The sequence below is a fragment of the Xenopus laevis genome, chromosome 4L (genome assembly GCF_017654675.1).
Source record: "Xenopus laevis strain J_2021 chromosome 4L, Xenopus_laevis_v10.1, whole genome shotgun sequence".
Classification (NCBI taxonomy): Eukaryota; Metazoa; Chordata; class Amphibia; order Anura; family Pipidae; genus Xenopus; species Xenopus laevis.
Genome location: NC_054377.1, coordinates 107,359,095 through 107,372,606, shown reverse-complemented (window position 1 = coordinate 107,372,606; position 13,512 = coordinate 107,359,095). Strand labels below are relative to the sequence as shown.

General features: G+C 42.7%; 1 protein-coding gene across 2 annotated transcripts in view; it reads left to right on the top strand.

Annotated features, from left to right (window-relative positions):
* vav3.L (vav guanine nucleotide exchange factor 3 L homeolog) overlaps positions 1-13,217 on the top strand; it is a 126,408-nt gene extending 113,191 nt beyond the window's left edge. The window contains exons 25-27 of one of the 2 annotated variants that reach the window (XM_018258649.2): positions 196-325; positions 4,622-4,773; positions 12,342-13,217. In XM_018258649.2, coding sequence (XP_018114138.1) covers positions 196-325; positions 4,622-4,773; positions 12,342-12,383 — 324 coding nt within the window. In that variant the 3' untranslated portion in view covers positions 12,384-13,217. The other variant, XM_041590584.1, reaches the window with a different exon arrangement.
* The last annotated feature ends 295 nt before the right edge of the window (positions 13,218-13,512 follow it).

The window sequence follows — 13,512 nt, the reverse complement described above, 5'->3', positions numbered from 1 at the left end:
GTATATCATACTGTATTTCTTTTATTAAAGAGAAAAAGCAATCCAGTCAAACAAAAATAATAAGCTTTTTGTATAATGTTTATCCAAGTGCAAGATCCCATACCTGTACTCGTGATTCTAACAGTACAATGTGAATTTGACATGCCTGTTATAGTACATATATATACATGAACATGAAAATATTTGTCTGCACAGGAGCTGGTGGAGTATTACAAACATCAGTCGCTCCGGGAAGGCTTTAGGAGTTTAGATACAAAACTTCATCTGCCCTACAAGTTTCCTGAAAACCACACTGGACATGCTTGCAACCGGACCTCGGGAATGTGTAAGTATTTCACAATCCTTGTGCCGAGGATGCAACATAGCTTTAATGACAATAACAACGGGTGACTAAATCCTACCTGATAATTGGTTGTTGTAGGTGATTCGACTGTAGCAAGCGTTGCCGCTTTTACTACATAACCCCTGTTGACTGCAATACTAATAAAGACTATCAAACATGACTAACAATCCAAGTGGCTCAATGTAACATTACTACTGTATTCAGAGATTCTAAACCTCATTTACCAACTCAAGCGAAAATTGAAAGAGCTTAATGGACAGAAAACCAAGTGGATATATTGATGAGATTCAGAAAGGTACTTGCAACTACAAAGACAAATGCCAGTGTACCCCTTCAACCTGCTCTGCTCTGACACGTAAATACATGTATTGACGCAAAGAACCCTTGGATTGCCATCAGCCTGGCCATGTTTCACCAAGCAAATCCTCAAGTTATGATTCACTGGAAGTGATTACATCCCAAAACAAATGCTTTGGCACTCATGGGTTTTTCTCTGCTATTCCTGAATTTATCAACACTAAATAAAATCCAGAAACACTATGCTCTGTGGCTTCTATAGTGCAGAGACACTATATAACAGGGATTTATCATTTTTATGCCAGCCTGCAGTGATTGGTCACAATGCTATTTATGGCAGTTTAAAATGATCTCCTTTGATGTACTGAGGGACTATCCACAGTACTTCCAAATAGTCAGTACTTACAAAGGGTTACATTGTTAGTTCAAAATATAGTCTAATAATAAAAAAACCTGCTATATAGTCTCAGTAATACATTGAATGGCTGCCTTGCTTAGCAGATAATATGGCTGAAAGTGTTTGTGACACTGTGACATATGTCAGCAAGTCCAAGCAATGCTATGTAATATGGTAATGTGATGTTCTGCTGTACTATGTAACATGGCTGTGATTGTCAGTGGCTTTCTGCAAAATAGTTATGCCCAGTGCCACTAAGAAACACAAATAAGATCCTCAGTGTGATGGGTGGGATTCCCAATGACACTACGTATTATATCTGTGATGCTCAGTCGCATTTGGCTATAAAATGGCTATAATTTTCTATGGCAACATGGCTGCAATGCTTAATATAACATGCTTGTTATGCTCCCGGCTCATAGCTGTGATTCTCAGTGGCACTCTGTATCATGTCTGTGATACTCTGTGGCAATCTGTATCATGGCTGTGATTATTAGTGGCTCTCTGTAGCATGGCTGTGATTCTCAATGGTACTCTGTATCATATCTGTGATACTCAGTGGCACTCTGTGTCATGTCTTTGATTCTCAGTGGCACTTTGTGTCATGTCTATGATTCTCAGTGGCACTCTGTATCATGTATGTGATATTCAGTGGCACTTTGTATCATGGCTGTGATTCTTAGTGGCACTCTGTATCATGTCTGTTACTCTCAATGGTACTCTGTATGATATCTGTGATACTCAGTGTCACTCTGTATCATTTCTGTTACTCTCAATGGTACTCTGTATGATATCTGTGATACTCAGTGTCACTCTGTATCATGTCTGTTACTCTCAATGGTACTCTGTATGATATCTGTGATACTCAGTGTCACTCTGTATCATTTCTGTTACTCTCAATCGTACTCTGTATGATATCTGTGATACTCAGTGTCACTCTGTATTATGTCTGTAATTCTCAGTGTCACTGTGTAACATGGCTGTGATGCGCAGTGGTACAATGCAGCATGGCTGTGATGCTCAGTATTTTTGGTAACATGGGTAACATGGCTATGGCTCCAGTCTGCAATACTCTGTACCATGGCTTCTATGCAAGTAAATATGGCTGCAATCCTCAGGAACTCTAACATGGCTGCTGTGCTCAGTTACTGTAATGTTGTTATGCTTCTCAGTAACTGTAGGCTACAATCTGGTTGTGCTACTTGTTGACTGTGTGATAACTGCGATGTTGTGACTTTCTGGTCTCTGCTTGTCTGTCTTCTCTTTAAGCCACATCTGTGCTGTGTGGGTTTGCTTTTGTTACTGCTCCTGAGTACAGCTTTGTGCCCCCCTCCACCACTCCCTTCTGGTCAGGTAGCTATGCACTGCTTTCTACTCCTCCTGTCTTTCCACTCCCATGTTCACCTCTTCTGGGCACTGCTTTCTACTCCTCCTATATTTCCACTTTTACAATAATTTCCTGCAAGCAATGCTTTTTTTCTCCTCCTGTGTTTCCTCTCCCATAATTATCCTTTGTTGGCATAGCTTTCTACTCCTCCTGTATGTTTACTCCAACACGCGCCATTTCTCTGCACTGCTTTCTGTGTTTCATTATCACTTCAGTACTGAGCTGCAGTTGACTTACATGAAGCACCAAGTGATACGTATGCCTCAAAAAGTCTGTATAGTAGAGCACACTGGGCCTTTGCTTTACAACTGGGCATACCAACAAGATCCCCTTGTTTAGTAAGGATGCCAGCAGATTAGTGCCTGTTTTACCCACCCTTTCTTTGGGCTAATTTGGGTTTATCCAAATGCTTGGCCCCAGGGCCAACTGCCAGATCATAATTGAGAATTGTTAAACTCACCAGGAGAGGACAGAATCAGCAGGCCAATGTGGTCCTCTCCACATTGGATATTCTACTTCTTCTGTAGTTATCTAGCTGATCCTTTGAGTTGTTAACCCAGCATTGTAATGGAAGACTACAGGAAAAAATAGCTACACAGTGAATATCAGTTATTTATATTCTGCAGCTTTTTACTTTGTCTTTGTGACAATTAAAAATGACCCTGTCATCATTTCATTTGCCATTATTCAGTCATTCCCATTTTAATAACTGGAGATATCATAATTCAGTAATTCAGCATATGGAAATTGCCCATGTTATGTAGCAAAATATTGGTGAAAATATCAGCATGTATTATTGGCATTAGGGGCAGAGATAGAACAATGGATAGTGAAGAAGATAACAGATGGGAAACAGTAGCCGGGAAAAATCAAAATAGGAAGGGCAAGGTAAAAGCTCAAGATAAAGAAGGAGAGACATTTAAAGGCAGATTTAAGTGTGAAATTAGAATTTACCACTCTATTCATTCCTATGATATTTTAAGAGGCAAATTTATTTATGGGTGATGGAAATGTTTTTATCCAAACTGAAAAGCTGGTAGTTCTTTGACACATTTCAAGCATTCTGTATATCTGCTCATTTATTTGCACACGCTCAATAGCAAGAACTCTGATAGGGGCTACAGGTTAGAAATGGGGATCAGAATACAACTATTTCAGGAAGGCAAAAGGTTAGAAACATTGATCCATCTGAAATTGGCATATTTGCCCCCAAAATGAATCTTTATTCTAAATGAAAAATGTAAACTGTAAAACCAAAACATTTTCATTCTGGACACAGGACTCCGAGCTGACTTCATATATCATTATAAACTTCTATTTGTGGGTTGTAAATGCACGAGTGCAGCTCATTGATTTAATAGTAAAGTTTAGCAGCATTGTTTTTATTTACAGCAAAGGGTATAATGAGTAGCTACTGCATGTACAATAATATCAAATATCAATGTAAAACAGGTATAGTTGTGTTTTGCCACATGAAGCAAAGTTATATAAGCAGTCACAAGAAGCGGACTTCAACCTGTCCCCCTGCATTTATTCTATACCTCACCCTAGAAAGAATAAGTATTTCAGTAGGAAGGAGAATAGAGAGATAAAGCAGAAGGCATTGGGAGATGCATTGTATGTTGATAAACTCCAGCTGCCAGCATGTCTAATGGCTGTCTGTTTCTGGCATTGCTATGTTAAGCAACTGGTTTTAGATTCTCAGTCTTTTTCAACAAGTTTTTAAATGAAGCTTGTACATACTGAATTATTTCACAGTAAAACTTGTACAAAAGGTCCCTTTAACTTGGCACTATACAATCTACATTTTCCTTTAAAAAAAGACTCTCTTTTTGCAGTATAGATTCAAAAATAACCCACCAGATAACTAGATATTCTTATGTGGAGTTCTATTCTACCAGATATGTTCCTATTATAACTGCTATGGCTATAATCTAGAATAAGTGTATACATTGCTCCTAGTTATGTGTTTATCATAATCATTTAGCTGTAATCATCAACTAACAACCACCTGACTTAAACATTCTGTGCCACACTCCTTAATAAAGTGCATACTGTTTGTTAATTTGTAACCATACGCATGTCCTGCCAATGATGAATCTGTTATTAATATTTGACATTTTGTCTATGCACCCCCTTAAACAACATGTATTGCTAATGAATATGTTGATACATAAACACTATCTTGTTCCCTCAGTTTTCAGCCCAAAGGTCCTAGGTATTGCCATTGCTCGCTATGACTTCTGCGCACGTGATATGAGGGAGTTATCCCTATTCAAAGGAGATGTTGTGAAGATATACACAAAGTCGGGGACCAATGGCTGGTGGAGAGGGGAATCCAATGGCAAGGTATGTTATTGAAGACAAGAAATATATTCTGGGATTGGAGAGTGACTTGCAGCAAAGTATAACAAGTCAGTGGAGGAAAGTGTTTGGAAAGTTACACAGAAAGTGACTGTTGAATAGGTGTAGAGTAAGTGGTTTCTACCATCCTCATGAAATGTGAGAAAAGTAGAATTCACAGTGGGGTCCCATAACAGAGCAAGTACTTATATGCAGGTCAGCTCTCAGGTTAGTTCAAATATCTCATTTCTATCAGGGTAAATTATTCAGAAGTCTTCTGAATTCACTTATTTCAATATTTTCAGGCCATGTTGTGCATTAAGCTACTAAAAATACCTTCCTCTTCAAACAAAACAGGGATTGTTTGTCCATATATTGCAATAAATTTAAACTGGACAACTACGTCAAAGTCATTCCTGGTATGACCAGTCCTACACTCATTTTCATCTTGATTCATTAAGAATTCTATTGCGTCATTATACATTTTAGAGGGACAAGGTGTAACCTGAAAATAGCTTTCTAAGGTAAATCTCCCAAATAGTTGATGTTTGATTGGACACCACAGGGATCACCTGACAAATATTGGAATGATGGGAGCTGCAGTAGATGTTGGAATGATAGGAGCTACAACAAGAGCAGTGGCAAACTCCATGTTGAAGCTTTTGTCAACTGTTCCTTCTGTACTCCTGGCACTGTCTTTTTTACTTTTAATGATTTGTGCATGTGTGTGCCATGCTCGGTATTCTACAAGGTGGCACTAGGGCGATGCTAGGGAAGTACCATACGCTTGCCTGACTGTCTACATTCCCTCTTACCTGCAAAGGGAACCATTGTAATTACCTACTGCTTAAGGAACTCAGGAATAGAGTTACATTCCTCCTCTTAACCGTACGCACCCAGTTGTCATATAAACAGTGTTGGACTGGGACACCAGGGGCCCACCCAAAAACCTTTGACCAGGGGCCCACCAATTAATCTTAGACCAGGGGCCCTCTCTTAATACTATTTTTCTTCCTTTCCTCACTCAACCTCTATTCTCCTAGTCTCTTTTCTTTACATACTATACTCAATTTCTCCCTCTATTTAGCCTCTTTGTTCTCATAGAAATAGGGAATGGCCAAGAAATAGGCCAAATGTTTAGCAGCATGAGGGCCCACTGACACCTGGGCCCACCGGGACTTTTCCTGGTATCCCGGTGGGCCAGTCCGACACTGCATATAAATGTCATTCATTCAATACTTTTCTTTATCATTGTAATGGAAAGTGAGGAACTTACCCCACGGGACATCCAAGATGGCGACCTCCTGCTCCACCATGAGGTTCTTCCTGGTCGTAATATGACTGCGTCAGGAACGTGTCGCCCCAGGATTGGTCGCCGGCGACGGAATGGACACCGGCGTCAGAATGTGCGTCGGCGTCAGGACGCCAACGTGAGGACGCCGGCGTCGGCGTCATGACGTCACCGCGTCAAGTTTTGGCGCCAACCTTGGACTATTTATTCTCAATTGCCCTTTCTGTCCTTGCCCAATTATAGGTCTATCTCGTATAGTTCCTGGGTGCGATTTCTTGTTATTCTGCTTTTCCGTGTACCGACTTCTGCTTGTTTAAAGATTCTGATCCTTGCTGCCTGTATTGACCATTTGCCTGATTACGACTATTCTCCTGATAAATCCTTTTGTACCGCGAACTTGGTGTTGTTGTCTCCTCCTTGGTCCACACTACAAACAGAGCCTTCGGGCCCTGACAGTATAATTGGGCCATGGACCCTTCTGAGGAGCCTCCAGTTCCTACTGATGTCGGCAGAGCTGTTCGTGGATTGGCTTCTCGCATGCAGACCTACGAAGCCCAACAATCCCACTTCGGCCAGGCACTAGAAGCAATCCTGGAGAAATTGTCTGCCTTGTCTCCAGTGGTTCCAGTTCCTCTGCCTGTTCCTGCTACTCCGCTCCAGGTTTCCGAGCCTCGCATCCCTGCACCTCCTCTGTACAGCGGTGATCCGGAATCATGCCGTGGTTTCATTAACCAGTGTGAGATCCAATTCACCCTGCTTCCAGGTCAGTTTGTCTCGGAGCGAGCGAAGGTGGGCTATATCATCACCCGCCTGCAAGGGAAAGCTCTGGAGTGGGCTTCTCCTCTCTGGGAGAAGGAGGAACCGGTTATTGACGATGCCAAGGCCTTCATCCATGACCTTCGCACAGTGTTTGATGCTCCTGGTCGGGCTACCTCTGCCTCGGCTCGTTTATTTCAGCTGCAGCAAGGGACTCGTTCTGTTCCGGAATACGCCATCGAATTCCGCACTCTTGTGGCTGAAACTTCTTGGAATAATGACGGTTACCATGCTGCCTTCTACAACGGCCTGGCAATGCGCATCAAGAATGATCTTGTATCACGGGAGATTCCTTCTTGCTGGGAAGATCTTGTTGCGTTGGCTGTGAAAGTTGACACCAGACAAAGGGAGTTCCAAGTCGAACTTGACAGGGAACGCGCTAGGAAGTTTTCCAGGTTCCAACCCACCCTGGCTCCACGCTTCCAAAGACCCTTACTCTCCAGTCCGGCTTCCAACCTTCTTTCTCCGCCTCCTGCGGCATCTGCTACTTCTTCTTTACCTCCTGAAGAACCAATGCAGATTGGACGGGCACGTCTTTCCGAACAGGAGAAGCTCCGGAGAAGGGCTGCTGGGTTATGTCTCTACTGTGGGGGAAAAGCCCACTTCGCCCATGAATGCCCAGTGAAGCCGGGAAACTCCAGAACCTAGGTAAGATTGGGGAGACTTACCTGGGTGGAATTTTTCATCCTCCCCATTCCTCTGATCAACGTTTTCTCCTTCCTGTTCAAATCCAGTTCGGCTCCAAGAAGATCTCTTCTCAGGCCTTCCTCGATTCTGGTGCTGCAGGCAACTTCATGGATCGAGCCTTTGCTGATAACCATGCCATTCCGCTCCAACCCTTGGCAACCCCTCTTCGATTGATGATCGTCCTCTTTCTTCTGCCATCATCTCGCAGTCTACTCAGGAACTTTCCTTCAAGGTGGGCACTATGCATTTGGAAAGACTGTCTTTTCTTCTTATCGATTGCCCTTCTACACCTGTTGTCCTGGGTTTGCCTTGGCTGTGTGTTCATAATCCGGTCATTGACTGGTCCATCTCACAAGTGTCCCGTTGGAGTCCATTTTGTGTACACAACTGTTTACCTGCTGTTCCTGTTGTCAAAGTTTCTTCAGTGTCTTCAAGTTCTTCTCTCCCTCCTGTGTACCAAGCCTTTGCCGATGTCTTTGATAAGAAGTCCGCTGAAACTCTCCCACCTCATCGTCCCTATGATTGCCCTATTGAACTTTTACCCGGCTCTATGCCTCCCCGTGGCCGCACTTATCCGCTTTCTCCCTCCGAAACTTCTGCTATGAAGTCATATATCCAGGAGAATCTTCAAAGAGGTTTCATTCGTCCTTCTACCTCCCCTGCTGGAGCAGGGTTCTTCTTTGTTGAAAAGAAAGACGGTAGTTTGCGGCCCTGCATTGACTACAGGGGGTTGAATAAGATCACCGTAAAGAACAGATATCCTCTTCCTCTCATCTCTGAACTTTTTGATCAGCTCAAGGGGGCTAGTTTCTTTACTAAGCTGGATCTACGTGGGGCCTACAATCTTATTCAGATCCGTGAGGGAGATGAATGGAAGACCGCTTTCAATACTCGCGATGGCCATTACGAGTATCTCGTCATGCCATTCGGTCTTTGCAATGCTCCTGCGGTCTTCCAAGAATTATTCAATGACATTTTTCGTGATCTTTTAGGACAGTGTGTGGTCGTGTACTTAGACGACATTCTTATTTTCTCCAAAAACCCTTTTGATCATCGTTGCCAAGTGCGTGAAGTTCTTTCCAGGTTGAGGAAAAATAATCTCTTCGCCAAATTGGAAAAATGCACCTTCGAAGTTTCTGCCATTCCTTTTCTTGGCTACATCATTTCTCCACAAGGTTTTAAGATGGATCCCGCCAAAGTTTCTGCAATTTTGGATTGGCCCCTTCCTACCAGCGTCAAGGCAGTTCAGAGATTTATTGGCTTCGCCAACTATTATAGACAATTTATCAAAAACTTTTCTTCCAAAATCCATCCAATTCTTGCTCTAATCCGTAAAGGGAATAAACCTCAACTCTGGCCCCCTCAAGTTCTCGAAGCCTTCAAGACCCTCAAAGAAGCCTTTTCTTCTGCTCCAATTCTTAGACACCCTGAACCTCTACAACCCTTCTTCATTGAAGTCGATGCCTCTGATGTAGGAGCTGGAGCAGTTCTGTCTCAAAGATCTTCTTCTGATGGTAAACTCCACCCTTGTGCTTTTTTCTCCAAAAAATTTTCTTCTCCAGAGCAGAACTACGATGTTGGCAATCGGGAGCTACTTGCCGTTAAGTTGGCCTTGGAAGAATGGAGACATCTGCTTGAAGGTTCTTCTATTCCGGTGACAATCTTTACTGACCACAAAAACCTTGAATTTATTCAATCCCTCAAGCGCCTCAATCCCCGGCAAGCCAGGTGGGCACTTTTCTTTTCTCGTTTCAATTTTATTATCACCTTTCGTCCTGGCTCCAGAAACAGGAAGGCTGATGCTCTGTCCAGAAGCTTTGCTCCTGAAGATTCCTGCCCCGAAGATCCTGTACCCATTGTGCCCTCTACCAAGATTATTGCTGCCTTGTTTCCCTCCTGTGCCTCTCAGTTACTTTCTGCTCAGTCTTCGGCTCCTGTAGAGACTCCTCTTGGTGTTGCCTTTGTTCCTCCGGAATTTCGTCATGCCATTTTATCCCAATCTCACAGTTCCAAACAGGCCAGTCATCCAGGGATTAAGAAGACAACCGAGCTCTTGTCTCATTTGGTCTGGTGGCCGACTCTAAGGAAAGATGTCAAAGACTTTGTTTTGTCCTGTTCCACTTGTGTTTCCAAGTCCGGACATCCCCCCCCCAAGGGTTTTCTCTTGCCACTTCCCATTCCATCTCGACCTTGGACTCACTTGGCGATGGATTTCATTGTCGATCTCCCTGTTTCGTCTGGTCACACTGTCATCTGGGTGGTGATCGACAGATTCAGCAAAATGGCTCACTTCACGCCTCTTCGGAAACTGCCTTCTGCTCCCGAACTCTCTGAACTTTTCATCAAACATATATTTCGTCTCCATGGTTTTCCTGCCGAGATTGTGTCTGATCGGGGTTCCCAGTTTATTTCCAAGTTCTGGAGATCTCTTTGCAAAGCTCTTAACATCTCTCTTCAATTTTCTTCTGCCTACCACCCACAGTCTAATGGAGCCGCAGAACGGGTCAATCCGGCCTTGGAACAGTTTCTTCGGTGTCATGTGTCCCTGTGCCAGGATGATTGGTCGGATCTTCTTCCCTGGGCTGAATTTGCCCACAACAACGCTCTGCATTCTTCTTCCCAGAAATCTCCTTTCTTCTGTGTTTATGGTCTCAATCCTTTGGCTTTTTCCCAGGATCTTCTTCTTACCAATGTGCCTGCGGCCAACGACCAAGCTGCTCACATGTTGGCTATTTGGCATGCTACTGCGGCAAACTTAGAGAAAAATTCCTTGGTGCAGAAAAAGTTTGCTGATAAAAGAAGGATTTCTTCCCCTCCATATATTCCTGGTGATAAAGTTTTTCTTTCCACACGCAACATTCGTCTCAAGATTCCTACACCCAAGCTTGGTCCTAAATTCATCGGCCCCTTCCCTATCATCGAAATCATCAACCCTGTGGCTGTTCGTCTTCAACTTCCTCCTGAGCTGCGGATACCCAATGTTTTTCATGTTTCTCTGCTTAAACCTGCTGTGTCTTGCCCCTCTTCTTCTTCCTCTCCAGCTCCTGTTTTGGTTGACGATCATAAAGAATTCGAAGTCAAAAGAATCTTGGACTCTCGTATTTCTAGGGGCATTCTTCAATATCTTATCGAGTGGAAGGGGTTCGGTCCAGAGGAGTGTTCTTGGGTGAGAAGCTCGGACGTACATGCACCTGTCCTGGTTCGTAAGTTCCACAGACTTTTTCCTTCTTCCCCTAGCCTCGGTGGTCCTGAGGCCCCCCCTAAGGAGGGGGGTACTGTAATGGAAAGTGAGGAACTTACCCCACGGGACATCCAAGATGGCGACCTCCTGCTCCACCATGCGGTTCTTCCTGGTCGTAATATGACTGCGTCAGGAACGTGTCGCCCCAGGATTGGTCGCTGGCGACGGAATGGACGCCGGCGTCAGAATGTGCGTCGGCGTCAGGACGCCAACGTGAGGACGCCGGCGTCGGCGTCATGACGTCACCGCGTCAAGTTTTGGCGCCAACCTTGGACTATTTATTCTCAATTGCCCTTTCTGTCCTTGCCCAATTATAGGTCTATCTCGTATAGTTCCTGGGTGCGATTTCTTGTTATTCTGCTTTTCCGTGTACCGACTTCTGCTTGTTTAAAGATTCTGATCCTTGCTGCCTGTATTGACCATTTGCCTGATTACGACTATTCTCCTGATAAATCCTTTTGTACCGCGAACTTGGTGTTGTTGTCTCCTCCTTGGTCCACACTACAAACAGAGCCTTCGGGCCCTGACAATCATAGTGTTTTAAGTATTATGAGGATTAATCGCCTACTCGTGAGTCTGACACTTGTACTCTGTAAAGAAGCTCTCTAGAATCTAGTGATGTGGGGCTGACCCTAACCTGTGGGACTAGCGGGTTTGGGTCGATTTCCACACAAAGTTTGCGACCCACGGGCAGGGGTGCGCGCTGAACCTCCTAGTGCCCCAATTCTGCCAGACACACTCCTTTTTATATACTCACCGGCATGCCCTGCTTCCTTCTATGATGTCATTACAGGGCGGTTGGGCACGGGTATATAAATGCACGGCGGTTTAGGGTCAGGTACAGGTTCTTGCAAGGCGGATTAGGGTAGGGTGCAGGTTGAGTTTTTCTTGACCCTGATATCACTCTTAGAATCCTATATAGAAGCAAGTCAGGATTAGTGATGAGCGAATTTGCATAAAAAATTTGCGAAAAATTTGTGAAATGCATTAAAATCTATATGCAACTTTTTTGTTGCTGCAACTTTTTTGTAACAAAATATATTAGAGTATATGGGTGACTTTTATGTTGCGGTGACTATATAGAAAAATATATAATATATATTATTATATGGGTGACTATTTATTCTCACTCTAATTGCATAAAGACAATGGGTGTTTTTTTTAAAGTTTTTTCTCACTCCAAATGCATTGAAGTGAATGGGAGTTTTTTTTTGCGTTTTTATCTCGCCAAAGTGCGGAATTTTGTTGCAAATCTATGCGTGGTGAAAAAAATTGCTCATCAATATTCAGGATTGCTAATATCAACAGTATGTATGTATATACTTTCTGCAGGTATTTTAACTTCCTCTATTCATTTTTTTATCTAAAATATTTTATTCTATTCATTATTTAATGGGCAAAATATTAAATATCTCCTTAATTTCCACACATTTCCAAGTGTTATTTTTTTATTTGAATACAGGCTTACATATATCTTGATCTTTTTAAGTAATGTTTTTGTTTGCTTGATCTTTTTAAGTAGCTTTTTGTTTGCTTCAGGTTGGCTGGTTTCCTTCCACATACGTAGAAGAAGATGAATGAAGAATACACTTTATGGGAGGCTTAAGTGCAAGATCTACATATGAGTTTCTGCAGAAGATGTCTGTACACCGTTTTGCTGGATCCACTGCAGGTCACAGCAGTTTTCCAACAGTTTTTCCTGGTAAACTGGATAATCAAAGGATTGGATCTGAGCTGCTGATTCATGTGCACCTTGCAAAAGGAAGAGGGCAAAGGAAACCAAGGAGTGTCCTTCCCAGCATACAGCCATATAAATACCGACCTTCTGGAACCGAGGGGGTTACTGATCCAAAAGACTCATTATAAAATATATCTCTTGCTGATTCTTATGCAAAAGACATTTTGGAGTGAAAAAAAATCAATTTGCAGTTTGTTGAAGGAGCTTTAGAATATGTCTGCTCGAGTGAAGGCTGTGAAAATTAAAAGTGTGGCTAGGCAAATATGCTCAAGGGAACCTATCATTCAAAATGTAGTCACTGAGTACAGAAAAGCAGCGCAGCCCTTTCCACACCATAACTACAAATATTTAGCTATTCTTGTTTAACAGGTAAGCTAGTTTAGACTAACAGAGAGCATATGGCCCTAGCCTGGGTACCTCATGCCTGCAAGCTTCATACAACAGGTGAACTACATGTAGCTGAATGGGGAGTGACGACTATACCAGTACACAACCTCCGCCTCAAAGGAGTCTTGTTTTAGCTTAAACGTTTATTCTATGGCAGTCTTACTCTTTCAAACTACAAACTACACATCTTACAAACTACACATCTTCCAGCCAACAGGTCAGTGTTTTTGGTAAGATACTGCAATAAAATAAGCCAGTTGTCCCTAAATTAAAGATGTTATTTATCAAAATCCAAATTTATCTCATTATTTTCTGAAATATACTCCACCAAATTTGCACGGGTTATTTCCCCTTATTTATGAAAATTTTTCCCGAAATTTACCAGTGGGGGAAAAAACAAAAATTTGTGGAAATCGAACGAAAGTTCGATTCGTATGTTTTTTTTCGGATTTTCCGCCTGAAAAATCTGATTTTTTCAGATTTTTGTCCGAAAATCAAAAAATCTTCTGATTATTGCACGAAACCCAGTGCAGATCATCATATCTTTGGGACTTCTCCCATATACAACCTTCGGCAGGTCTGAGA